Source organism: Camelus ferus, chromosome 32 (genome assembly GCF_009834535.1).
Source record: "Camelus ferus isolate YT-003-E chromosome 32, BCGSAC_Cfer_1.0, whole genome shotgun sequence".
In the NCBI taxonomy this organism is placed as follows: domain Eukaryota; kingdom Metazoa; phylum Chordata; class Mammalia; order Artiodactyla; family Camelidae; genus Camelus; species Camelus ferus.
The window spans coordinates 7294510-7321363 of NC_045727.1; the positions used below are offsets into that span (position 1 = coordinate 7294510).

The 26854-nt window shown below is 45.8% G+C and overlaps 1 protein-coding gene across 1 annotated transcript in view; it reads left to right on the forward strand.

The window, feature by feature from the left end:
* KSR2 (kinase suppressor of ras 2) overlaps positions 1–26854 on the forward strand; it is a 376779-nt gene that overhangs the window by 123441 nt on the left and 226484 nt on the right. The window contains exon 4 of the mRNA XM_032471653.1: positions 24158–24671. Within this exon, the coding sequence (XP_032327544.1) occupies positions 24158–24671 (514 nt within the window). The remainder of the gene's footprint in view (positions 1–24157; positions 24672–26854) is intronic.

Genomic DNA, 26854 nt, shown 5'->3' on the forward strand with positions numbered 1-26854 from the left:
TAGAGATTAGAAAACAGGCTCAGAGATGTCAAGTGTCTTGTCCAAGGTCACACAGCTCGGAGGTGACTGCAACTGAGCTGCAAACACTGATCTTCTTGACTTCTGATGCCAGTCCTCTGAATTTTGCTCTGAGGAAGAATAAAGCCAATGACTTCGCATCACCTATGACTTTTTAAAAAAATTTATTGTGGCAAAATAGGCATAATGTAAAATTACCATTTAACCATTTTTAGGTGTACAATTCAGTGGCACTGATGACATTCACAATGATGTACAACTATCACCATCTATTTCCAAAACATTTTCATCACCCCAAACAGAAACTCTGTCCACTAAGCAGTCATTCCTTATTCCCCTTTCTCTCCCACCCCCTGGCTGATCAGCTCTCCTGCTTTCTGACTCTACACATTTGCCTTTGCTAGGTTACCTCATATAAGTGTAATCATACATTTGTCCTTTTGGGTCTGGCTTTTTTCACATCGAGTAATGTTTCCCGGGAAGTGGTGGTACTTCATTCCTTTTTACGGCTGAATGGTTGTTCCATTGTGTGGATACCACATTCTGTTTACCCCTTCAGCCATTGATAGGAGTTTGGGTTGTTTCCACATTTGGGCTGTTGTGAGTAATGCCACAATGAACAATGCCGTCCTGCCCCAGTGCCGCCTGCCTATAGCACCTGGTGCTTCAAAACACTTACTCCTATGATTTGTAATTCAGCCGTCTCCTTTTTATTAAGGTGAAATTTACACATCATTGAATGAATCATTTTAGAGCAAGCAGTTCAGTGGCATTAAGTGCATTCACAATGTTGTGCAACCATCCCCGCTATCCAGTTCCAAAACATTCCCATCACCCCAAATAAAACCCCATATCCATTAGGCACTCACTACTCATTTCTTCCTCCCCAAAGCCCCTGGCAACTGCCTGTGCTTTCTGTCTCGATAGAGTTGCCGATTCTGGATATTTCATATAAATGGAATCATTCAATATTTTCCTTTTGTGTCTGGCTTCTTTCACTCAGCATTGTGTTTTCAAGGTTCATCCATGTTGTAGCATACAGCAGTGCTTCACTCCTTTTTATGGCTGAGTAATATTCCATTGTGTGGCTAGAGGGTGTTTTGTTTGTCCATTCATCTGGGCTGTTTTGACCTCTGGGCTACTGCGAATAGCACAGCTGAGAACATTTGTATACAAAGAGTTGTTTGAGCACCTGTTTTCCGTTCTGGGGGTATATTCCTAGGCGTGAGATGGCCAAGTCATGTGGTAATTCTCTGTTTCACTTTTTGTGGAAGAGTAATCCAGTCTTTGTGTGATGATCTTCTGCAGAGATGTCACTGTCTGCAGTCGGCTCTGGGAGAGCAGGGGCTGCCTTGGTTCTGCTCACCATTGTGTTCCCAGCCTCTGCAGGATGGGGAGGCGGGGGTCAAGTTGAGTCACAGTGTTTCTCATCTTCCTTAAGCCACTTTGTTACGGGGAAGCAGAGGGAACTCTGGTCTCGTGAGCCCTTACCATGTGCCTGGTTCCGGGATGAGAAACTCTGTTTACCTTAGGAAGTCAGCATGATTGACTGCGTTTTACAGCTGAGGAAACCAAGGCTTGGGACAATTAAGGACATGTTCCTGGTAAGCGACAGGGCTGGGATTTGAACCTCAGTCTGTTTGATTCTGAAAGCCATGCTCTTTGCCCAATGCAACAGTGTTCTTTTGGGTATAAAACTGCCGCTGGGCCCTGTCAGGAATGTAACGTGGGTCTAGACATTTACAGGGCAGTTTACATCCCTTCCGTGTTTCACCCAAAGTGATGACTATGAGGATCAGAAGTCCTGGTGCTGAGTGATTTCCTTGCATTTTTCTCATTTGGTCCTCAACCGCCACCTGACTGGGAAGGTATTGTTCTTCCCAGTTGACAGACAGGTAAACTGAGGCTCATACATCCCTTGCTTACAAATGCCTACACTGTAAGGGGCAGAGCTTGGACACAGATGTGGGCTTCGGACCCCACCCCCCTCATCCTTGCCCCACGTCCTCCTGCCAGCAAGCTGGGGTAACCTCTTTCCCTCATCTTGGTGGCAAATGTTCCCTGGGCACCAGGGACATCTGGGAAGGTTCTGGATTGCTTCCAGAACGTCTCCATGTACTGATAACCCAAACCTTGTGCTTCCCTGGGTTTCTAGCCTATTGCAGCTGGCATACTGAGCTCCATGTGAAAAGGTAGCATTGTTTTCCAGAGTAAGTGTCCCAAGGAGGCAAAGGTGATGTCCCTGGAAAGATGGCACCACTGGCAAGTTGGGCTCTCTCTCTTTTCTGAAAAGTCTAGAGGTTTTAAAAACCTTGTGCCCAAAGCCCCTAAAACGTACAAGGGAGAAGCAAGTGGTCCCAACAGTTAAGAGCACATTTCTTCCCCATTCCAGTTTCCCCTGGCAAGGGACACATTTCCAGCAGCTGAAAAAAGATGAGTCAGTGTCCCTTTGTGCTGCAAGTTGGGATGAGGTGACTGGGGGCCATTTCTCTGCTCAAGGAGGGAAACTTGGCACCAGCTCAGAAGAAGGGACGCTCCTGTGGTAAATGAGGTCCAGGGAGGTTGCTCAAGCCAAAAGATGGTGACTGTCCTGTAGCTCCAGGAAACCTGTTCCCGGCAGTGTCCTCTGATACTGGAGTTAGGCTGCCTCGTCCTGTTCCCTATCCTGGCTTCCTCTTGACAAAGGTCCTCTAATAAAAAATGTCACCATCATCAACTCGCAGTGAGAGTGATAAAGGAGGAGAGGGCGTGTTCCCCCTTGGTTAAAGTTGGCGTGTTTTCCCATCCCATTAAAATTTTTTTTTTTAATTGAAGTATTGTTGATTTACAACTGTTGCATTAGTTTCTGGTGTACAGCATAGTGATTCATTCAGTCATATATATATATTCTTTTTTATTACAGGTTATTACAAGATATTGAATAGAGTTCCCTGTGCTATACAGTAGGACCTTGTTGTTGATCATTTTATATACAGTAGTTAGTATCTGCAAATCCCATTTAAAGTGACTATTGTGTGTGTGTGTGTGTGTGTGTGCTGATTGAGTGTGCGTGTTCCTGATGCAACCCAGTGTTTACTGTTGTGCCTTCACTTCCAAGACACCCGGTTATTTTTAGGGATGATGCATCCAACATCAAAATAACTGGTTATTTTTGTGATTGGGTGCATCAGTCGCATTATGACATAGCCCAGCTCTGGAGAAACAGCGGCCAACCAGCAGTCAAGACATGGAGAAGGGGCAGAGGGAGTCAGACACAGTGACAAAGCCGGCGGGCCAGGAGCTGAGGGGCCGGGAGAGGCTGCTGGATCCATTTAAGTGGCCGGGATTCCTAATAATAGCTCCCTGGGTTGAGGGCCTGCTCTGTGGCAGGCACAGCGCTGAGCCCTCTACCCATGGGGTCCTGTCGACTCTGTGCCAGGATCTCCTGCAGTCGGCGGGGGTCCCGTGATCACTGTTGAGCAGGTGCAGATACCGGGGTCCAGAAGTTGAGCGAGTTGTCGGAGTGTTGCACCAAGTGAAACCAGCTCTGTCTGGAGCATCTTAGGCTCCTTGCGTCTTACTGAGAGAATGCCAGTCCTTTCCCTTTTATAAGCTCCATGTGTTCATAAAATGGTCACTTAATGGTAGACACTGAGCCGTGCAAGTTATCTTTTGGGGGTGGAGAGAATTCTGGAGACAGAGAGACCGAAAGGCCGTTTCTGGTTCTTAAATAGACAGAGAACAGTTTAGTTAGGGAGACCGGATGTTGACATCTGTCGCTGCACAATTTGCATATCTAGGCAGTGGTGGGATGGACTGTGATGGGGTCTTGATCTTGGAGGCCTCCTTTCTCAGCCTCTTCCACTTCTTGTCAGTCACTCATCCTGTCCAATGTCCCCTGAGTTGACAGATGTCACTCTTTCCTACAACCCCTGCAACCCGGCCATCCTAGTCTCTCTGCTGGATTTCCATGTCAGTCTCCAAAATGATCTCACCTCCTGCCCCCTTCCACCGACAGCCAGAGGGATCTTTCTAGAACGTACCTCTGATCGTGTCATTCCTCGGCTGGAAACTGTTCAGCCTCGTTTCCACAGTCTCTGTGTTCCACTCACACTGAGTGGTGTAGGGTGTTTTGGCCACTCACTCACTCACTCACCCACTCAGTAAATACTTGGGGGCTTATTATGTGCCAGCGCTTAGTTTGAGGTGGGAAAGCAGTAAACAAGATAAACAGAAGTTCCTGCTTGTATAGAACTTGCATTCCGTTGGGGGAGATGGATGGTAAATGAATAAACCAGCAAATAGGCAATGACTCAGGGCTGTGAAGAAAATACCATTTTGATCTAACGGGGAGTGACTCAGGGGAGAGGGAAGGCCTCTCCAAGAAGGTGACGTGCAAGCTAATGAAATGACCTGTATGACAAGGAGCCAGCTCTTGGAGGGTCCAGGGGAAGAGATTTCCAAATAGGGAAGAGCAAGTGCAAAGGCCCTGAGGTGAGTTGGTGTGTTTGAAGGGAAGGAGGAAGGCCAGAGTGGCAGGAGGTGTGAGGGCAGGGTCAGAGGGAGAGGTGAGAGTCATGGGCTGTTCTCTGATTAGGGAGAGCCTTGTAGGAAGCAGGAAGGAATTTGGATTCTAAGAGTAATAGGGAGCCACTGACTTTTACAGTAGGGAAGCTGATTGTAAAGATCAGTTGTTGTTGGAGAATGGGTTGTAGAGGAGCTGGAAGGGAGGCAAGGAGACCAACCAGGAGGCTGCTGCAGCTGTCCAGGTGTGAGATGATGGTGCCTCGGACCGGGCAGAGGCAGTGATGGTGGAGAGAGCTCAGAGATATGGGGTGTGTAGAGCGGTGGCGTGGGAAGGTTTTGCTGTGGGGTGAGAGGGAAGGAGATGCGTCAGAGTGGATGGTGGTCCTGCACGTGGAGTTGATGTGTCGTGGGGAGTGATGGAAGTCCAGGGGTGACACTGGAGGGGTTGACTCAGGGCTCTGCTTTGAGCAGCATGTTTTCCTCCAGCTGACTCGACTTCCTCTCTGAGATTCAGCTAAGAATCCTCCCAGAAACACTGAGCTGCCAGGCAGGCCTGGTGTCAGCATGTGGACAGGGGGTGCACACTTTATGGCAGTGGTCTGTCTCTGTGACTTTGCTCTGATGCCAGCAAGGGTGGGCACCTCCTCTGCCTTGTTCACTGCTGCATCTCCAGGTACCTGACACGTAGTAGCTCTTTGTAGGACTGGATGGAATTGCTTACAGGAGGAATCAGAGGAAGGGAGGGGCTTCCCTGTGGAATCTATTCCTGATATAAAGATAGGGATTGGAGGATGGGGAAGAAGAGGGAACGGCAGGTGGCAAGAAGAGTCATGGAGCAGAAAGAGCTCCAAACCTGGGCTCAAAGGGTCTCGGTTCACAGCCCCAGCTCTGTCATTTTCTGCTGTGTGACCTTGGCCAAGCCACTTCACCTCTCTGAGCCTCAGTCTGGCCATCAGTAAAAAGGGAATACTGGTAGTTGCCTGGCAAGGATGCCATAGTGGATAAATAAGACACTGTGGGCTAAAGCATCTAGACGAGGTCTGGGGAAAAAGTAAGTGTGTGATTGAATTAGAACCCGAGAGGTCTGAGCGGGGCTGGTTGTAATCAGCCTCCTCTAACAATGCCACCTGGGTTTTCTCTTGTCACAACGACTAGCAGGGGAGGGCTTTGCGGACTGTACCTCCATCATTCAGGATCAGATTCCTCTTTCTCTCCCCTCTCCATCTCCCATTTGTGGAATGAGAAGGAAAAGTCAGAATTAGAAAGGCTTAGAGATTAACTCACAGCGAGATGTATGGAGCGCTCTGACTCCAGGTTGCTTGAAACACAAATCTCCAAGTCTAGGCAAATGGTTTTCAAAGTGAGATTCCCTGCCTCCACAGCATCAGCACCACCTGGGCACTTGTCAGAAATGCAAATATCTGACTGTACCTGAGATCCAAGTCATCAAAACCTTGGGGGCGGCCCCCACAATCAGTGTTTTAACAAACCCCCGAGGAACCCAGAGGCATGCTCAGGTTGAGATCCACTGGCCCAGAGCATCTAGCCACTGATACTTCGTTCCCTTTAACGGGGAGAGAATCAGAATGTTTACATTAAGAAGATCAGAGTTCTCTTCTAGTCCAGGTAATTTGAAATGTCCTAGTTTCACCCATGTCGGGTAGAAGTTAGGTAATTTGGATTCCAGAAGTTTGAGAAATGCTGAGTTTCATAGAGCTCAGGTCCTACTCTGCAGGACTTGTCAGAGCCTTTAACCTGCTGATCTTCTTTGTGACTCTCCAGTGGAGGGGTGTAGCATGCAGTCTTTCTCAAATTTACTTTTAGGACTCATATTCCTTGGGACACAGTTTGGGAAACACAGATCTAGTCCAAATCCCCATCACGTGGACAATCCCATCTGTGAATTTCTGATTATTCAGCCTTTTCCCCAAAGCTTCTAGATACAGGGAGTTGCTGACCTTATGAGGTCACCCAATTCTTTCTTTCTTTCTTTCTCTCTCTCTCTCTCTCTCTCCCCTCTTCTCTTCCTTCCTCCCTCCCTCTCTCCCTCCCTCCCTTCCTTGGCTGTTGCTAGCTGTTAGCTTAGTATAAGCTAGTAGTTTGACTTATACCAAGCAAAATCTGCTTTTCTTTAATTTACGCCTATTGATTTGAGCCCTGACCCCTGGAACCATCTAGGACAAATCTAATTCCTCTTCCACCTGACTGCAGCAGAAACATAGCTGTCCATCCACCATCTCTTCCCAAGTCTTCTCTTTCCCAGTTCTCAACCCATAGATAGGGTCTGACTTCAGTAGTTAGTGAAATACTGGGATATTGCTTCTTTAAAATGGCTTCTTTCGTAGAGGTGATTACAAAGAGCAAACATTTATCACTGGGCAGACAGGTATTTCAAGAGTCTTCTGTAGTAGTTTATCATCATTCCATCCATCTGAGGCAGACAGTGGTCCAGCCTATTAATAAAGATCCAGGGAGACCACAGTCTTTCTCGTTAGTCTGTTTTGGGGAAGCCGAGTAGTTTTGCTCCTCTGAAATCTCCTGATGCCTAATCACATAGGTTCCTCACCCTTCTGTTCCTCAACTGTATCTGCACTTCACCTTGACTAAACCCATTGACTGATTTCTCTCATTTGTCCATTTATTCATTTGCCCAAACATCTTTGGGCACCCGCTCTGTGCCAGGCATCCACGAGATGCTACAGAGCCAAGGCTGAGCAAGACCAATTTGATCTGCATGCTCTGTAGGGAGAAGAGCGACGATGAAATGAAAAGAACACATAAATACGCATTTTAAACCGTGCAAAGTGGCAAGGCAGTGATGGGGAGTAACGAGGGGTGGGGACCAACCCAGATGAGGAGGTCAGGGAAGGATGCCTGGTGTTTGAGCTGATGTATATAATTACAACCCATTGTTTGTTTGGTTTCTTAATTCTACCTGATTGTTTGTATCATTATAATCAGCCTTAGATGATAAGAACCCAGAGCGCAGGGACTAGATTTTCATATTGTGCTTAGTATATAAAGTTGGAGGCATTATGGTTGATGCTGGGGGACATCTGGAAATCTCATGGATGGTTGGAACAAGTCTCTCCCTGCAGAAGAGCAATCCACAAGCCATTCCCTTGGCTTGTATCAGAGTATACTGCAGCAAGTCCATGTTATCATTTCTTAAGGGTCTCCTCTGGTCTGAGTGTCCACTCTCCTTTATATTATAGTTGTCCTATATCATGGGTCATCAGTAAGCATTGAAATGGTTTTGGAGTATCTCCTGGACATTCGAAATATTGTTGTGAGATTCTGAGTCTCCTTTGGAGAATATTGATTATTGTGTTTGTTTTTGTTTTGATTTCTTCTTAGCTGATCCATCTGGATGGGTCCAGGCTGTCAGTTTTGTCTTGCTTTCTGTGGATGGTGGTCCAACAGCAGATCTTTTCTCAAAGTTTTTGCAGTGCACCTTTGGGTTGGTTCTGAGCATGTGCAGTGTTTCACACACAGAATTAGGAAGCCTCTTCTCCTGCTCTTTCCTCTTGGGGATATCTTCCACATCCTCTGGCTCCCAAGGGCTTCTTTTTCCAGTTCTTCTGGCTAAAAGATGGGATTCTGTCAGAGTTTTAGCCTTCTGCCCTGGTGCACAAATCCTAGCCTTGGGGGTCGAGTGGTGAGAAAAGAGAGAGAGAAAACCTCATAGGTTCTCTCTTATGTTATTTACATCACATTGGCTCCTATTCCCAGTTCCTTTAGCCAAAGGGATGGATTTTCTCTTGGGGTCCTAGGTGCCTGTGTTGTTTCCGTGTCATATGAGTGCAGTTTTATATCTGGGATGACCTGGGGCAAGACTGGGAGAGGAAAAAGAGAAAAAAGAGGATTCTCCCCTAGTCTTCTGCTCACAGGGCCCCGTGTTTCCATCCTTTGTCTAGAAAGATGGTCTCCTCTGGGATGTTTATTTTTCGGGTCCATTGCATAGTTACTGGATTCTGCCCATTTTCAAGGCAAAACTGGGAGATGAAGGAAACTCACCATATTGGTCATTCTGCACATTTTTACTTTCCTCCCCGTTCACCTGCTATTATTTACTTGTTGGAATCCTCAGATGGTCGTCCTTTGCATTTTCTCCAGAGTTTGGGGCTGTTAAGCCGTGCTCCTAAGATGGGCCCTCTCCTTCATGGCCAGACCCAGAACCATGGGTATTTTATAAATGTTAACTCACTAGCCCCTCAAAACAGTCCTATGAGGTAGGTAATACTGCCCCCATTTTATAGATGAGGAAACAGAGGCTCAGAGAGGTGAAGCCCTCACCTGACTGCCATTCTCATACTACCTGGTGTCTTGCCTAAGGCATCTCATGGCACTGAAGATGCTCACCTGCACACCTTATCTCCCCTACTCCACCAGGGCACCCTTGGGGTCAGAGGCCTCCTTGTCCTTCATCTATAAAGTGGGGGAAATGTTGGTATCTACCTTGTAGGACCATTGTAAGGATTGGATTCGGTAATGTAAATGTTTAGGATAGTGCCTGGTGCACCGTGAACGCTCAGTGAAGGGGGACTGCGATCATTGCCACTGGTGTTATTTGTCCTTGTACGCTGGACATTGCTCAGCTCAGTGACTGGCATACAGTCGGACTCAGTAAATATTTGTTGAGTTCAGTCTTTCGTGAAACCATTTTATCCTTAACTGCAGTGGATTTCACTTTGTCCCATTGTTTCTCTTTCAGAAATACTTTAGCATTTTTGGCTGTTATCCCTTATCTGCCCCTAGCTGCTGACACTGCCCTAAGGATGCCCCCAGGGGGCTGAGTGTCCTGTTCCCCTTCTCTGCCCTTTCCCAGTTTTCTTTTTTCTTTTTCTTTCCTTTCAGGTTATCACTCTTACTTTCATGGCATTTCCTTCTAAGGATGAATGCTAAAGTGAATTAGGCAGGAAGAGAAGGACTTTATTGGAATTGGATTTGTATTTCTGGCTTTTCTTGCTTCTTTTTCTTCTTTCGTTCTTCTTTCTTTCTTTCGTTCTTTCTTCTTTCTTTCTTTCTTTCTTTCTTCTTCCTTCTCTTTCTCTCTTTCTCTCTTTCCTTCCTTCCTTCCTTCCTTCCTTCCTTCCTTCCTTCCTTCCTTCTCTCTTTCTGTCTTTCTCTCTTCCTCCCTCCCTTTCTTTCTTCTTTCTCTCTCTCTCTTTTTCTTTCTTAGTTGAACTTTCCCCTTCTTCCTTACCATCCTCCACCATAAGAGGAATAAAGAGGAGCTCTGGATTCAAATTTTTCCCTAGCAATATAGCTTAGAACAAGTAAAAGTTAGACCCACCCCACTCCACCCCCCACCGCAATCTCACCTGTACCTTGTGAATAATTGTGTCCACCTGTGAGGATTAAACAGAGATGATACAGGCAAAATGTCTAGCACAGTGCCTGGCACACAGCAGGTCCTTTTAAAAAATGTTAGTGTCTTTATTAACCCCTGCTAAATCGATATCCAGAAGTTCCTACCGCCACGTACGAGGAGTTATTCCAGATGTGAGAGGAGTTACGGTCCAGATAAAGCTGGCAGGAAGCTGACCGAGGCTTCCAGCATCTCACAGGTGCTCGATAACTCTTTGCGGGATAAGTGAGCAACGGAGCAGCTCAGACTCCGCGCCTCATCTAGAAGCAGCGTCAGGTTAGTAACCAAGGGACGGAACCATGGCAACCGGGAGCGTCCACGTTGCTAAGATCTAGACGGGCTTCGTTCCATCTCAGTCCATGATCTCTATCAATTTGAAAGGTTTAATTATTGTCTAGACCTGGAGGCATATTTTTAAATTTTGCATTTCTTTTTTATCCCTGGGTTCGGCAGCACCTCCTTTTGGAGATACCCTTTGAAAGCATCATCAGTGTGACATTTGGGCTCTCGTGGCAGGCTGGGTGCCAGGAAAGGTTAGCTGCTAAGGGGACAGACCTGCCTGGGTTGGCCTCCTTCAGATCAAGCCAGCAAATATTTATGTCAGGGGCTGAGACGGTGTGAGGAGATGGAAAGTGCCAGGACATGGCGCTGTCCTTCAGGAGTTCATAATCTAATTGCATATACGGACAGGTCCATGGCTCAGATGCAGTGGACTTGCTTCTTCAGGGGCGGTCATCGGTGCCAGGAAACCACAGATGGCACCATCCTCTGGATAAATCCTCAGCTTCCCACCTTGCCCTGTGGGCCCCTGCCTGCCTCCCCTGCCTCAGTTCCCCCTGGACTCCCATCACCTCTACTCTGGTTCCACTGGCTCCTCGAATCTCCTCCCATGGGCCCCATCCTTGGACATGCTGGTCCTGGTCTGGGCACTTGCCCCACTTTCTTTGCCGAATTGACCACTTCTTATCCTCCAGACTCCAGCTCAAAGGTTAGTCCTCAAGGAAGCTGCTTCCCAACCCTCAGCTCCCTCTGTTCTAACTAAATAATCAAAGTGAGATTTGGTGTTTAATACCCGCCTCCTCTTCTAAATCTATGCTGGACCTTATAGGTATGAGGGGACAGTAATTCGAGCCAGGTATGTAATTTAATATGTTCCCGTTGTCAGATTAAAAAGCATAAAAAGAAATAGGTGACATTAATTTTTTGTTCTGGTAAAGTATACATAACATAGAATTTCCCCTTGTAACCATTTCACATGTACATTTCAGTGGCAGTAAGGACATTCACAGTGGTGTCTAATCATCATCACCACTGTCCCTCCCTAGAACTTTTTTTTTCATCATCCCAAATGGAAACTGTAACAATTAAGCAACTTTGGCTCCTGTCAACCACTATTCTACTTTCTGTATAAAGTTGACTACTCTACAGGCCTCTTATAAATGAAAACATAATGGTATTTGTCCTTTCATGAATGGATTATTTCATGTACTGTAAAGTTTTCAAGGTTCATCCATGCTGTAGCATATATCAAAATTTCATCTGTTTTTATGGTTGAGTAATATTCCATTGTGTGGATAGACCACATTTTGTTTATCCATTCATCTGCTGATGGACACTTGAGTTGTATCTACCATTTGGTTATTGTGAATGGTGTGGCTCTGAACATCAGTGTCCAAGGATTGTTTGAGTCCCTGCTTTCAATTATTTTAGGTAAATACCTAGGAGTGGAATTCCTGGATCATATGGTAACTCTATGTTTAACGTTTTAAAGAATAACATTAAATTTTACAATATATTTTATGTAACCCAGTATTTCTAAAAGAATTACCATTTCAACATGTAGTTAATGTAAAATTATTAATAATCTTTTTAACTTTTTTTCATGCTAAGTCCTCCTAATCTGATACGTAGGGAATAAATTCTATGTGGATGGAGAAGTCACTAGTTTTGTGGATCCAGGTGCCTTGAAGGTAGTGGATGTCTAATAAAAATGATGCTTGTACGCAGCTGCCTGGGGAAAGAAACAGAATTACAACTAACTAAAAACAGCAACAACAACAACAATCCTAACAGTGACGGCAGGTGGATTGTTTGCAAGGTGCTTGATTTTCATGAATTCTCAAAACAACCCTAAGGAGTGGGTGCTTTTATTACTCCCTTTTGAGATACACAAACTACCCCTTCAGAGAGGTTAAGCATTTGACTCCAGGTCACACAGCAGTAAGGAGTAGAGCTGGGATTCAAACTCAGTTGAGTCCTGCTGTTCTGTGACAAGCCCCCTGGTGCCCGTGGAGATGTCTGCCTTGGTTAACAGGGGTGACAGGATAATAAAAATTTAACCAACATCTTTTTCCTGGAAGCATCCACATTTCTCTTTGCCTCCAAGTCAAGGGTAACCTGAACAGATTGACAGCCTGCCCGCACCAGGCTCTGAAGCTTTCACAAGCAATTTCCCTGCAGAGGGAAACTGGGGAAGAAATCAGGGCAGATGCCGGTCCCACTGAATCCGCACAGCGAGGGAAAAGGCAGAGAGATTAAGAAAACCTGCCGCCCGAGTCAGTTGTCTGGGGATAAAAATAAGGTGCCTTGCTGCACCTGAGGTCATCTAATGCCACCTTCCACTGTCTTGAATTTGCCAACACAAGAAGTTATAAAACTAATATACCACCTGTCACTCAAAGGGAGGCAGAGTAATGGAGCAACAGAGAGTTCTGGAATTAGAAGAGTCTCAGGGAGCATCCTTTGGTGATGTGGCTTCTCCCTGTGTGGACGCTCTCCTGCTGTATCCCTGGGGGCTGATCTGAGCCCCATGCCAGCTTCTCCCTTCCTCCTCCTCCTCCTCCCTCAGAGGCCCATGGGGCAGCCCATCCTTCTGCAGGGGGCTGGAGCCAGGCGTGGGGGGCAGAATCACAGCTATTTCTCAGCAGATGTAGAGCCTGGGGGCAGGGCAAGATCAAGATAAGGTCATCTTCCTACTCATTTCCCTTGGTCATCAGATCTTTATTTCTCAAGACTTTATCCTTCCCTTTTTGGGCAGCCCTGGGCTGTGACAAGGCATCTCCCTCACGTCTCGCCCGAATTCAGGCTGGGTGGTACAAATAATATTACCAATCATGGCGGTTAGAATTTATGAGTGTTCAAGAATCGGTTCATTCCATAAATATTATTGAAGCAACATATAATCTATGCACTGAAACAAGAAAATCTATATTTATTTAAACACTTCCCCCAGCTTTTTTGAGATGTGATTGACAAATAGCACGGTGTAAGTCGTAGGTGTGCTGTGGGATGATTTGCACACATATGCGTTGGGGGAGAACCTCTGTATTTATTTGCTGCCAGACACCGTGCGAGGCACTGGGTGATGCAGTGCTGAGAAAGTTAGCCCAGGCCCCTGCCTTCTCAGAGCTTGCATTTCGGCAGGGAAGACAGATGATAAACAAATACACGGATAAATGCAGTCGATCCTCATTCTTCATGGATTTTGTATTCATCTCTGTGGATTCACCTACTCCTTAAAATTTATTTGTAACCCTCAAGCCAATACTTGCAAATGTGGAGGGGAGAAAAAATTCGAGTCACCTGATGTTCACATTCTCAGCTGAGGTCAATGCCCCCCCCCCTTTTTTTTTGGTCTTAAATTTAGTGTCACTTTTCCACATTTTTGGTGCTTTTTTCGGGGGGTGATTTCTCTGTTTAAAATGACCCCTGTGCATTAGCACTCAAGTGCTGTCTAGTGTTCCTGAGCACAGGCAGGCTGTGATGTGCCTTATGGAGAAAATACGTGTGTTCAGTAAGCTTCCTTCCTGTTGGCCAGGGGTTGAATGTTAATCAGTCAGCAATACAGATATTACATAACTAATTAAGCTCTGCCTTTAAACAGAAATAGACATAAAACAGGGTTATGTATGGATCAGTTGATGAAAATACGACCAGAGGCTCATAGGAACCTAACCTTGAATTTCCACTAGGAGCGGTGATTTAGTATTGGCTAATTTAGTGTTTGCGGTGACTTCATAGAACATGATGATGGTGAATAATGAGAACCAACTGTAGAAGAAAATAATTCCACTGAGTGGTAAGAGTTGCAAGGAAAATGAAACAGGAGGAGGAGGAGAGAAAGAGTCATAGGATGGACGTGATGAACATTGGTACCCAGCACTGGGGGACGTGATGGGGAGGGCTGTGTGGAACCCAGGAATCCTGATGTCCAGTGCACTGTGCTGTCCACTCTGCTAAGCATTCACGTGAAGCTGGTCAGGGCTGCAGTGTGATGCTGACGGTCACCGGGGTTCAGAACCACGGCTCCAGGGAGACTGCAGTGCACGGTGTCAGAACCAGTGCATACTTCCAGGGCTTGCTGCTCTGCCAAACATCCTAACCACTGGGATCCTCGGGGCAGTGTTTTATTGCAGTATTCCCCGTGTAGATTCCAACTATGGTTATGAACCAGGAAGGGCTTTTTTTCAGTTTAAAATGTCCAGCAGATGGTGGCTGTTGTGCTCTTCATTCAGGAGGTTGGATGCATCTCAGTCACCATGTTAACTGTGCTTAACAATGGAAACACCAACTACTGTAAGAGAAGATACAGTGGAGGGAAAAGAACATGGGATTTGGAGCTGGATGGATGTGGAATTTTCTGTATGGGTGGACCTATGGAAAGTCCCGATTCCTCTGTGAGGCTCAGTTTCTCCATCTGAAAAGTGGGGCTGCATGTCCTCTGCATGGCTGTGAGGACAAATTCAGATGTGTCCTGTTTTGTATAGCTGCCAAGGGAAGATGATCTGTGGTCAGACTACCAGGGCTTGGATCTTGGTCTTGGGCAAGTGTTTTAATTTTCCAAAGACTTAATTTCTTCACCAGCCCCACAGGGTTGTCATGAGAATTAGACGAAATAAGGCATGAGGATGAGGGGTAGGGGTGCAAGGTGCGTGGTCCACAGGAGACACTGAATGAACATTAGCTACGGCGATTATTAAAGGTGCTTTGTTAAACACTCACCAGGGTGGGGAGGATATAGCTTAAGTGGTAGAGCGCATGCTTAGTATACACAAGGTCTTGGGTTCAATCCCCAGTACCTCCTCTAAAAATAAATACATAAGTAAACCTAATTACTGCCCCCCCCAAAATAAAAAAAAATGTTAAAAAGAAGAAACACTCATCAGGATGGCTATAACAACAACAATAACTATTGAAACAGAAATAACAAGAGTTGGCTAAGATTGGGAGAAATCAGACCCTCGTAAGTTGCTGGTGGGGATGTCAAATGGTGCAGCCACTGTGGAAAACAGTTTGGCAGTTTCTCAGAAGGTTAAACGACCCAGGAATTCCACTCTTAGGTACATACCCCAAAGGGTTGCAAATAGTTGTTCAAAGAAGTATGAAAATTTTCATAGCATATGCTGCTCACAACAGCCACAAAGCAGAAACAACCCTCATGTCCATCAGCTGATAAACAAAATGTGGTGTATCCGTATGATGGAATGTTACTCAACCATCAAAAGGAATGAGATTCTGATGGATGCTACAACATGGATGAACCCTTGAAAACATTATGCAGAGTGAAAGTAGCCAGTCATGCAAGATCACCTATGATATGATTCCGTTTATGTGAAACACCCAGAATATGAAAATCCAGAGACAGAAACCAGATTAGTGGTCGCCAGAGGCTGGGAGAAGGGGGTGACGTGGGGAGTGACTATTTAAACGTGTGGGATTTTTTGTGGGAGGGTGATGAAAATTTTTTGGAATTGATGGAGACAACATTGTAAATGTACTAAATGCTGCTGAATTCTGCACTTCAAAATGGTTGATGTGAATTTCACCTCAATAAAATTTTTTTTTTTTTTTTTTAAAAAGAGCTTTGTTAGAACAGAGAAGCTACCTTGAAGTTAGTGACCAAAGGTTAATCTGGCTTGATCTCCTGGTGGGTAATGAAATTGCAAAAGCCTTACGGAGCAGGACCTGGGAAGCATTACTGGGTCAGAGCCCAAGCTCCCTGCCCTGGCCCGTCTCCCAGATGACCTGCCCAGACTGGGGTCAGTGAATTTGTTTGGTCCTGCTTGGGGACATCCTGGGGCAGAGACAGTGCCTGGCGGGACCCACAGATTGGCCGGATGCCAAGCTCATTAATATGGTCTGAGTTTAAGATTCTTGCCAATGTTGAATTGTTTTGGCAACGGTGTGTTTTTCGTTTGTCCTTATTTGCTTCTTTTTGCAAGTACTACAGACCAGGAACTTGAAAATTCGTCCTGGATTTCAGGTTTCACTCTTTCAAGGATTGTGGCTTTACTGCGTATCTATCATCTTTGACTTTCAGAGGGTCAGACAGCATTGCCCCCTGTGCTGATCCAGAAAGTCTGTGTGAAATAGTTCAGACTTTAAAGGGCTTCCTGGCTGGGTCTCTCACTTCCTGAGGGCATCGGGAGGCTTCTAGAAAAACCGAGATCGTGAGAGGTACAGACCTGCATTGGAAACCCCTCTGTACCACTTATTAGCTGTGTGTCCTTGGGCAACTCAGTTTCTCAGATAATCCTCCATTTCCTCCACTGTAACATGGGGACCACAGCAGAATTTTCTTCAGAGGGTCTCATGAGGATAATGTGTAATGATGCATAAAAAATACTTACAATACTGTCTGGCACATAGTAAGTGCTCAATAAATTGTAACTATTATTAATGTTCATAATAATTGTTATTGTTGCTATTTTTTTTTTTGCTTTACCAAGGACTCTGGTGAAAAATATTTTCAACCAACATCTGAGAGTTCTGCTTCTTGCCAAAAAGTTAAAAAGACTAAAGTACAACCTTTTTTTTTTTTTTTGTTCCATTAATGACTTCAGTCTAATATATTCAACCAGTTTCTGAAAGTTCTGTTTCTTGCCAGAAAGTTGTGAGGATTAAACTAACAAGCGTTGTGAAATATTCACCGAAGTTACAAGCAGGGGGTGATTCTGGGATAGTAGACTCGTTGCCCGTTCTGCCCCTGAAGAGCTAACGCACACATGCATTCTGATGCTGGCTCTGAAATTCAGACACAGTCTAAGCCACACTTTTGCCTGTTTGTACAGTTTTAATGAGAAGGGACAAAGACGTTAGACACTTGCCTAGACTTTTTGAAATCACTTTCTCCCTTGCGAATGGCTTTTATTTCCCTCGGTCCGTTATCAGAGAATGTCAAAAAAAAAAAAAAAAATCCCCACACCTCGAAAATGTCTTTAATCAATCCTGAGACCTTTCATTTCTTAAAACCTATTCCCTTCTCCCCGCCCCTTTCGAGACTGGAAAGAAAATGATTTCCAGAAACGGATGACAAGATAGCAAAGCTACGATGAATAACCCCCGCAGCACCCTGGTGCCACACCTTCCCTATTTAAAATGAAAAATTACGCTTTTCCCTCAGACTTTATTAAAAAGAGGATCAAAAGAGAGAGACCAGTGAAGCGCTTCTGAAGCTTTGGCAGAGAGACGTTGCATCTCTGTCAGCTGAGCAGCTGACAATTTGGATAATGAACGGAGACTTTTTGCTTCTTCACCCTCAAACTTCTGATTTTTAAATGTAAGAGTGAAGGAGAAGAGAATTTGACGGAGGAGGGGGTGAAGCTTTTCCTCCTCGCTTTTCATCTCTCAGACTTTGACACAACCTTAGGACCACGATCCCTGGGGGCAGCTCAGTGCATCCTTGAATCCCATGGAGGGGCACGTGCGCGCACGTGTGTTACAGACAAACTGTAGGCTCCGGGGGCAGTGGATCCCAGCTCAGCTCCAGACGCCACAGGGTACAGGGGAAGAGTGAAGGTGAATGTTACCGACTCTGGGACTTTAGCCCCGTCCTGTCACTCATCCAGACTCATTCATAAAACAGATCAATAGCACCTGCCTTACAGGGCGGGTAAGATGAATGTGAATCCCCTAATGGGGTCTGGCAGGGCCTCCCAAATGCTAACTTTGATATCATAACTCCTCTGTCTGTATTCAGTGAATGTTGCTGCCTCTCAATTGAAGGCTCTGTTAGTCTCCTTGGACCGCTGTGACAAAGCCACTGCAAACTAGATGGCTTAAAACAGCAGAAATGTATCTTCTCACTGTTCTCGGGGGCTTGAAGTCTAAAATCAAAGTGTCGGCAGGGCCATGCTTGCTCAGAAGCTCTCGGAGAGAGTCTGTTCCATGCCTCTCCCCCAACTTCTAGTGTTGCTGGCATTCCTCATGCTGCATCACTGCGAACTGCCTCCATCTGCACGTGGCCTCCGCCTCGGTGTGTCCTCTCTTCTTCTTAAGGTCACCAGTCATTGAATTTAGGGTGTGCTCTAATCCAGGTTGACCTCATTTTTAAAATATATTTTTATCAAAGTACAGTCAGTTTATAGTGTTGTGTCAATTTCTGGTGTACAGCACAATACTTCAGTCACATAGGAACACACATACATTTGTTCTCATATTCTTTTTCACCATAAGTTACTACAAGATATTGAATATGGTTCCCTGGGCTATACAGTGTAAACTTATTGTTTATCTATTTTATATATATTAGTTAGTATCTGCAAATCTCGAACTCCCAATTTATCTCTTCTCACCCCTTTTCCCACTCCAGTAACCGTAAGTTTGTTTTCTATGTCTCTGAGTCTGTTTCTGTTTTGTAAATAAGTTCATTTGTCTTTTTTTTTTTTTTTTAAGATTTGACATATAAGTGATATCATATGGTATTTTTTTTTTCTCATTCTGGCTGACTTCACTTAGAATGACGATCTCTAGGTCCATCCATGTTGCTGCAAATGGCATTATCTTATTATTTTTTAATGGCTGAGTAGTATTCCAAACAGAAATATACCACAACTTCTTTATCCAGTCATCTGTCCATGGACATTTAGGTTGTTTCCATGTCTTGGCTATTGTAAAAATGCTGCTATGAATATTGGGGTGCATGTGTCTTTTTGAATTAAGGTTTCCTCTGGATATATGCCCAAGAGTGGGATTGCTGGATCATATGGTAAGTCTATTTTCAGTCTTTTGAGGAATCTCTGTACTGTTTTCCATGATGGCTGCACCAAACTGCATTCCCACCAACAGTGCAGGAGGGTTCCCTTTTCTCCACACCCTCTCCAGCATTTATTGTTCATGGACTTTTGAATGATGGCCATTCTGACTGGTGTGAGGTGATACCTCATTGTAGTTTTGATTTGCATTTCTCTGATAATTAGCGATATTCAGCGTTTTTTCACATGCCTACTGTGTTACTTCATTTTAATTTGATTATATCTGCAAAGACCCTATTTGCAGATGAGATCATGTTCACAAGCACTCTGGGTTAGGACTGCAACTTTTTTGGGGGGATACAATTCAACCACTATAAGGACTCAGTGGCTTTTGATACCATGGATTTGCTTTCTGTAGGGGATGGCAGCTGGCAAGATCAGAGATATAGGCATCAAAGGCAAGGCACTTTATTTTCTTACCTATTTCATTTAATCCTCACCAGCATCACATAAAATAGGTGGGTTTACTCTCATTTTCATTAACATGGATGCAGCATTAGCTGTGTGTCAAGAGTTTGTGCTAAATGCTCTACTTGTATGGTCTTATTTAATCCTCAGAACGATCCTAGGGGAAAGCTCTAATGTTATCCCCATTTTACAGATGAAGAAACTGAGTCTCGGGAAAGGCATGGGCAAGTTCATGTTGCAAAGTCCAGGGTGCTCTGCGCATATAAAAACTCCTGCTTCCTTGCTTCATGTTTACTTAGAATTAATTCTTGTTTTGTTTTTTTTTTTCAGTTCAGAAAGCAAGTCTTCCAAATGCGGAGGTTTGTCTCCTCCTTCAGAGGGAGTCAGGCAGTGGGTGATGAGCTCATTACCTCCCCTCCCTGACCTATAATTCAGGGCCATGGGCTGTCTGCTCTGGAGATTCAAAGGTCAGATGGGAGAGGAGACAAAAAGGTGAACCTGATTAAATCATATCATGTCTTCTTTCTTAAAAAAAATTCTCAGATGAGCCTGACGCTCTTGGATAGACTTGGGCAGTTTTAGAATCTCCCGACCAACTCTGTCAGGATAGAAAAATAACTTCTTGAGCAGGTGCTCCCAGAATTTCCAGGGAGCCAGAAGAGGAGGTGAAATTCTGCTGCATCCTGGCTATCTTCACCAGGATGTCCTGTAGGAACCTCAGACTTGTCCGGTGAACTTGACCTTGAACTTGCTGCCCGCTCTTCTATGTGCTCCATTTCCTTCTGTGTTTTCCATTGCTCTGATGGGCACCACCAGCCACCATGGGACTCAGGCTGGAAACCGGGACGTCAGCTTAGTGTCATGCTGAAGGGTACAGACCCGAGCCCTGGCTGTCCTTCCTGGGTGTATGGCATTGAGTGAGTCATTTAAACGTCTCTATGCCTCAGTTTCCTGGTCTATAAAGGAGAATAATTTTTGTCTACTTTGTAGGATTGTTGTGTGGCTATCTAATTTAACACAAATGCCTTGGAGCAACAGCGTCAGGGACATAGTAATGTCTCAGTACATGGTAGCTGTTTTTTCTCCTCCCCTTATACCAAGTCAACCCACCTGTCTCCATCTCGGCTGCCTCAATACTAATCCTGGGCCTCATCATCTCCCATCCAGATGCTTTCAGCAGCCTCAGGCTGGGGTCCTGCGGCCCCTCTTGACCGGTCCAGTCCTTTGTCCATAGTGGCCGGATACATCTCGCCACCACACTCATCTGATCGTGCCTCCATGCAAACTGGGTCCCACTGAGCAAGAACAGATGTTCACACAGCCTGTGCACCAGGGCCTCTGGGACAGCTTTAGCCACAAAGGGACAGGAGGAGTGGCTGGTGCATTCACTCTGGGCCAGCACATGAAGCTCCAGCAGGATTCGATGGCAACATAGTGGGCTATGTGGTTTTTAAGCCACAGGATCAGGAAAGCACCACCCTCTCCCCTGGTATGAACAGAGGTTGGGATATAACAGCCATGTAGTGGGAAGAACCTTGGCCTCCAGCCTCAACCCACTTCTCAGCATTGGCTCCCTGGGAGAGCCAGCCCTTCGCTTGGCATGAGCAGGGATTTAGGTCCCTGGCCTTGTGGATATAACACTATAGCCAGGCAGGAACTTGGCCTCCACGCCATCATCATTTGTGGTTGGAGGAGTGCCAGCCCCTCCCTGGGCATGACCGTGGGGCTGGGGTCCAAGCCTTGAACGTACAGCTGCATGATGTGGTGGACCAGAGTTTCTGCCTCACCCATTACTGGGTTTGATGGCCTTGAGCCCTTGGTGGCCTCAGGTTTCCAGGAGCTGCAGGAGATCAATCATGATCCCCTTCCACTTAGGAGAGCAAATCCCTGCACGATCCTTCTTTGCCCTTCTTCCCAGCCTTCGCTTGGATTTCTTCCTTCCTCAGAGTATCTCCAGCCATACCAAACTGCCTGCAGTTCTCCAAACTTGCCATGTTCTGCCATCTCCCGGCCCCTGACCCTGCTGTTCCCTCTGTCGGCATCCTTCCTTCTATACCTGCCCCTCCGCCCCTTTTCCACAGGGTGATGAAGCATCCGGTGCGTGGACGGCTCTCTGCACAAGCGCACAGTCTTTGAACGGGAGGTAGTGACGCGTCACCTTGGTGCTGCGGCTTCTGTGTGCCAGGTGCTGTGCTCAGCACATCACGTGTGTTATTGCATTTGAGCCTCATAATATTCCCCTGGGGCAGGTCCTATTATTGCCCCCTTTCCCTGCTGATAAAGCCAAGACTCAGAGAGGTTTGCTTGCGTGCCCAAGGTCACACAGCCCAGAGCCAGAATTAGGGCCAAGTCATCTGACTCCAGAGCTGACTCTCTTAGTCATGGGGCTAATGTGTATGTGTAAATATTTGAGACTAGACACCAGAGTGATGGTGATTTTGGTAGAATACTCTGGCAAAGTCTGGGAGGATGGAAAAGGGAGACTGTTGCCAGCAATAGCCCCTTGCTCCAGCTCCTATCCCCACTTGGCTGATTGATGGTCCAGGGTCTTTGGTAAATGTAGGCACCACTCTGTTTCAGATGCCCTGGCCGAGATCCTGGGTTAGAATCCTGGCTGCCAGTTCCTATCTCTGTTGTAACCTTGGGAACATCTTTGCATGTCCATTTCCTTATCTACAAAGTGGAGCTCAAAATGGCCTTTTGCACACAGATTTATGAAAATTAAGTAAGATGTGGAACAGTCCCAAATGAAGAAAGCAGATGACAAATCATTAAATAAGATCTTATGGCATTTCTGTAAAAAAAAAAAAAAATGCACAGCAAACCATCTGGCAGGCTCCACAGCCAAGCGTTCGTAATAGGGATGATGGCTGGGTGGTAGGGCAACGCTGCCTTTTTCCTTATCTGAATTTCCTAATTTTTCTATAATGAATATGTAATAACAAAATGAGTTGTTTTAATTAAAAAGGGGGCAGTGAGTCAGTGTTCATGAAAGCACTTTGTCAAGTGTCAAATGCTCTATAAGTTAGCTCTTGTTATGGTCCTTATAGTAGTAATTATTGTTATTGCTAGTCAGCCACAAGTTGGAATATATTTCTGCCCCAAATCTCCTTCCTTGCTGGTGATGGGAGGGCCCACTCGATCGCCTTCTGTAAGTTCCCGCCACGTGTTCCTCCGCTGACACCTGTTGACGTTTCTCCATCTTTGCTGCCACTACCACCCAAGTGGAAGCCAGCATCATCTCTCGATGGGAGCCCTGTGTTACCTCTTAACTGGGTTTTCCTTGTCCAAGCAGCAGCCCCAGTGATCTTGGAGAAATCAATTTGTGGTTTTTTTTTTTTTTTTGCTAGTTAAATTTTATCTATCTATCTTCCAGTTTTATTGAGACATAATTTTATTCATATATAGCACTGCATACATTAAGGTATACTGCATAATGATTGGACCTACATACATCATGAAATGATTGTTTTAGTAGGTTTAGTGAATATCCATCATCTCAAATAGGTACAAAAGAAAAGAAAAAGAAAAAACATGTTTTTTTTCCTGGTGGCGAGAACTCTTAGGATTTACTCTCTTAAGGACTTTCGTACATAACAAATGGCGGCGTTAATTATATCAATCATGTTATATATGACATCCCTAGTATTTATTTCTCTTAGTACTGGAAGTTTGTCCTTTTTGACTGCCTTTATCCCCTTCCCCTCCTCTCCACCCCTTGCCGCTGGTAGTGACAAATCTGATCTCTTTTTCTGTAGGTTTCTCTGTCTTTTGAAGTATAATTGACCTACAACACTATGTTAGTTCCCAGTGCACCACATAGTGATGCAACATTTTTACACATTACAGAATGACCACCATGATACATCGAGTTACAGCATGGGGAATGTAGTCAACAATAATGTAATATCTTTATTACTAATCCATCACTAATTCAGTCCTTTTTGTGGCTGCGTAGTGTTCTGTATGTACCACAGTTTAACCATTCACCGTTTCCAATATTCTTCCTATCAGATCATTTTGTTTGTTTCCCTCCTCACACCAAGAACTATCTGAAATCCTTTCACAAGTATGCGTTCTTGTCTCTCATGTCTATCTTGTCTACCTTCAGCAGAACGTAAGTCCAGAGGACCTTTGGTTCTGGCCTGTGTGTGGTCTGTTGTGACTTTTCCAAGCACAGCACCTAGCACATTCAGAAAGTGTTTGTTGAATGAATGCACGATCAAGCACACAGCAATGGTAGATCCAGAAGAAGTGTGCAGTGACTGAATAAGAGGTCAGGGAGTGACCTCAGGGTGAACCTGACTTTTGAGAAATTCATGTACCTCACGTGGGGGTTCGGTATTAAAATTACAATGTAATTGAAAGTTTATCTTTGGAAATTCTTTAAATCACCTTGAAACTGCCGAAACTAGGATCCTTGGATGCTCAAAAGACAAGAATTAGCCTCTTTGCTTTGCTAGACATTTGAGTTGTGGGCTCCCCAACCCTGGAACAGCAGAGGGTGAGGCTGTTGAACTGGGGTCATGGTGAGAGGGTCAAGGAAGGGATTTCGTTCTTCTTGGAGGGACCAAGCGGGTGTGGCTGAATTTATGTAAATATGCATACAACATATCCTGCATAATTTATGTAAACGTGCGCAATCATATCATGCACAATTTATGTAAATATGCATGCAGCGAATTGTGCATACTCTGTAACCAGCACAGGTGTACCACGTATACAGTGTAATGTGCATATACTGTAATGTGCTAACAGTGTGATTCACCTGACCTTCGCATGGCTTAATCTGTTGTCTCTCTGCTACTTTGTTCCAACTCAGGAGGCAACCTTTCCAAACAAGACTGGACCATCCAGTGGCCCACCACGGAGACGGGGAAGGAGAACAATCCCGTGTGCCCCCCGGAGCCGACGCCCTGGATCCGCACCCACCTCTCCCAGAGCCCCAGGGTCCAGTCCAAGTGCGTCCAGCACTATTGTCACGCCAGCCCCAGCCCCGGGGCCCCCGTGTACACCCACGTGGACAGGCTCACCGTGGACGCCTACCCGGGCCTGTGCCCGCCCCCGCCCCTGGAGTCGGGCCACCGTTCCCTGCCCCCGTCGCCCCGGCAGCGGCACGCCGTCCGCACCCCGCCGCGCACCCCCAACATCGTCACCACCGTGACCCCGCCGGGCACGCCGCCCATGAGAAGGAAGAACAAGCTGAAGCCCCCGGGGACCCCGCCGCCCTCCTCCCGGAAGCTGATCCACTTGATCCCGGGTTTCACCGCCCTGCATCGGAGCAAGTCCCACGAATTCCAGCTGGGTCACCGCGTAGACGAGGCCCATACGCCCAAGTGAGTGCATTTGGTGGGTGCCCTGGGGCGACTGAGCTTCTCAGCCAGGGAAGGCTCAGGTCAACTTGTCTTTCCTTCCTCTAGTTGCATAAAGGGTGGATTTTCCTTCATGGCTAGCCCGGAAAATGAATAGAATGGAATTTTCAAGAAATGACCTGTTTATTTATACTATTAATACTCGTTAAGTCTGGTAGCCCTGGAGCCAAATCTGAATTTATTGCAATACATCCAGGTTTATTCCTTTCTGTTTTGGCTGTGGGTGCTTTCCTGCTTTGATAGCAGAGTTGAGTATGGCCGGCAAAGCTGCAATATTTACCGTCTGGCCCCTTTACAGGAAAAATTTGCCGGGCCCTTCAGAGTGCACCTTAGTGCAGCCTGGAAGTAGGATGCGAGCTGCTCATGTGACCTTACGTTTTCTAGTAGGTGCGATAAGAAGAGGCAAAAGAAACAAGTGATACTGATTTTTCTCATATGTGTTATTTAACCCAATGTATCAAAACAGCACTTCAGCATACAATCAGAGAAGAATATTGCGGAAATATTTCGCATTCTTTTCTCCGCGCGAAGTCTTTGAAGCCTGGAGTGTGTTTTACATCTATAGCTCATCTCAGTTTGTACTGGCCACACTGTAAGAGTGGAAGGGCTATGTGTGTCGAGTGACTGGTGTGCTGGACGGTGCAGCGCTAGAGCGACCCTGTGCGGGGGACTCGCTCCGTGTTTATGCCTAAGACGCGTGTCCGGGTCTGCTCGGGGTGGAAGGGGCTCTGCGAGAGGAGAAAAGCACTATCATAGCAAAAGGGTCATACAGAAGTTTATGGTGGGGCCGCAGGCACCCAGGGGAGAAAATCATGAAAGTGGACGTGGTGTGTGTCTGGCTGTGGTCTGAGGGGAATGAGTCCTGCTGCCAGCAGAGGGTGACATGGTATCTGTGGCTACCTGCCAGCTAATGAGAGAAACGGGGAGACTCTGTGCAGGGCCCCTCAGAGGCTGACTGTGGCCTGGGTCCCTTGCAGGCTTTTGAGGGTCTCAGTGTATTAAAAATGGAAGAAAAGCTAAACAGGGTCACAAAAATGGGTAGCATGTTTTAAATATTTACATTTAACAAAATTGCAGTTAAGGCATAGATGATAAAATGATTATGGATAATTTTACTGGGAGATACGGTGAAGAGTCTACCTTTGGGGACTGTTGTGTGTGAGAGGCCTGGATCCCCATTCCGGGAGCTATGCTGTCAGGGAAAAGTGGGGAACATGTCAGTGCGTTTCCATTTCAATGATTTAGCTGGTGTTTCATGAGCTCTCATTAGCATATGCCGGTGAGTCTAAGACATTGACTGTAAGGTGCATTGGAGATAAAGGTGAAAATATGTGCATCTTAGAGTTGCTGAAATGCAATGTGTTCTGGGCTCTGGGCTAGTTGCTGCGGGTATAATGGAAAGGGAAAAGAGACACAGCCCTTGGCCTCGTGAGGACCGATATTAATCAGATAATCACATGTAGGTGTTATAACCTTGTGTCCAGTAATTACAAACAGTGTTAAGGCTCTCAGGAGAAAGTGCAGGATGCTCTCAGAGCTTCTAACCAGATGGGCCCGACTGAATTTGCGTTGGCAGGGAGGTGAGTGGAGGGGGGACCAGGGAGGGCCTGGTCAGGGATGGCTTCCAGAAGAGTTGTTTGGACTAAAGACTAAGTAGGGATTAAGATGGTGGAAGGGGGTGGGGTGTTCCAGCTGAGAGGTGGAGGGGAGCGTGACACATTTGGGGAATTTACCGAAGGTCTCTAAGACTAAAGGAGCTGGCATGTGATGCAGGAAGACTCAAGAGTTAGACAGAAGTTGGGTAGAGGGTATAGCTTAGTGGTAGAGTGCATGCTTTGGCATGCACAAGGTCCCAGGTTCAATCCCCAGTGCCTCTGTTAAGGGGAAAAATACTAAATTAAATAAATAAATAAAACTCTCTCTCTCTCTCTCTCTCTATGTATATATATATATATAAAATCAGATTTTTTAAAAAAGAGGCAGAAAGCAGCACTATGCATAACAGCCAAAAGGTGGAAACAACCCAAGTGTTCATCAGCAGATAAAGGGATAAACTAAATGTGGTCTATCCATACAATGAAATACTATTTAGCCATAGAAAGGAATGGAATTCTGACACGTGCCTCAACATGGGTGAACCTTGGAAG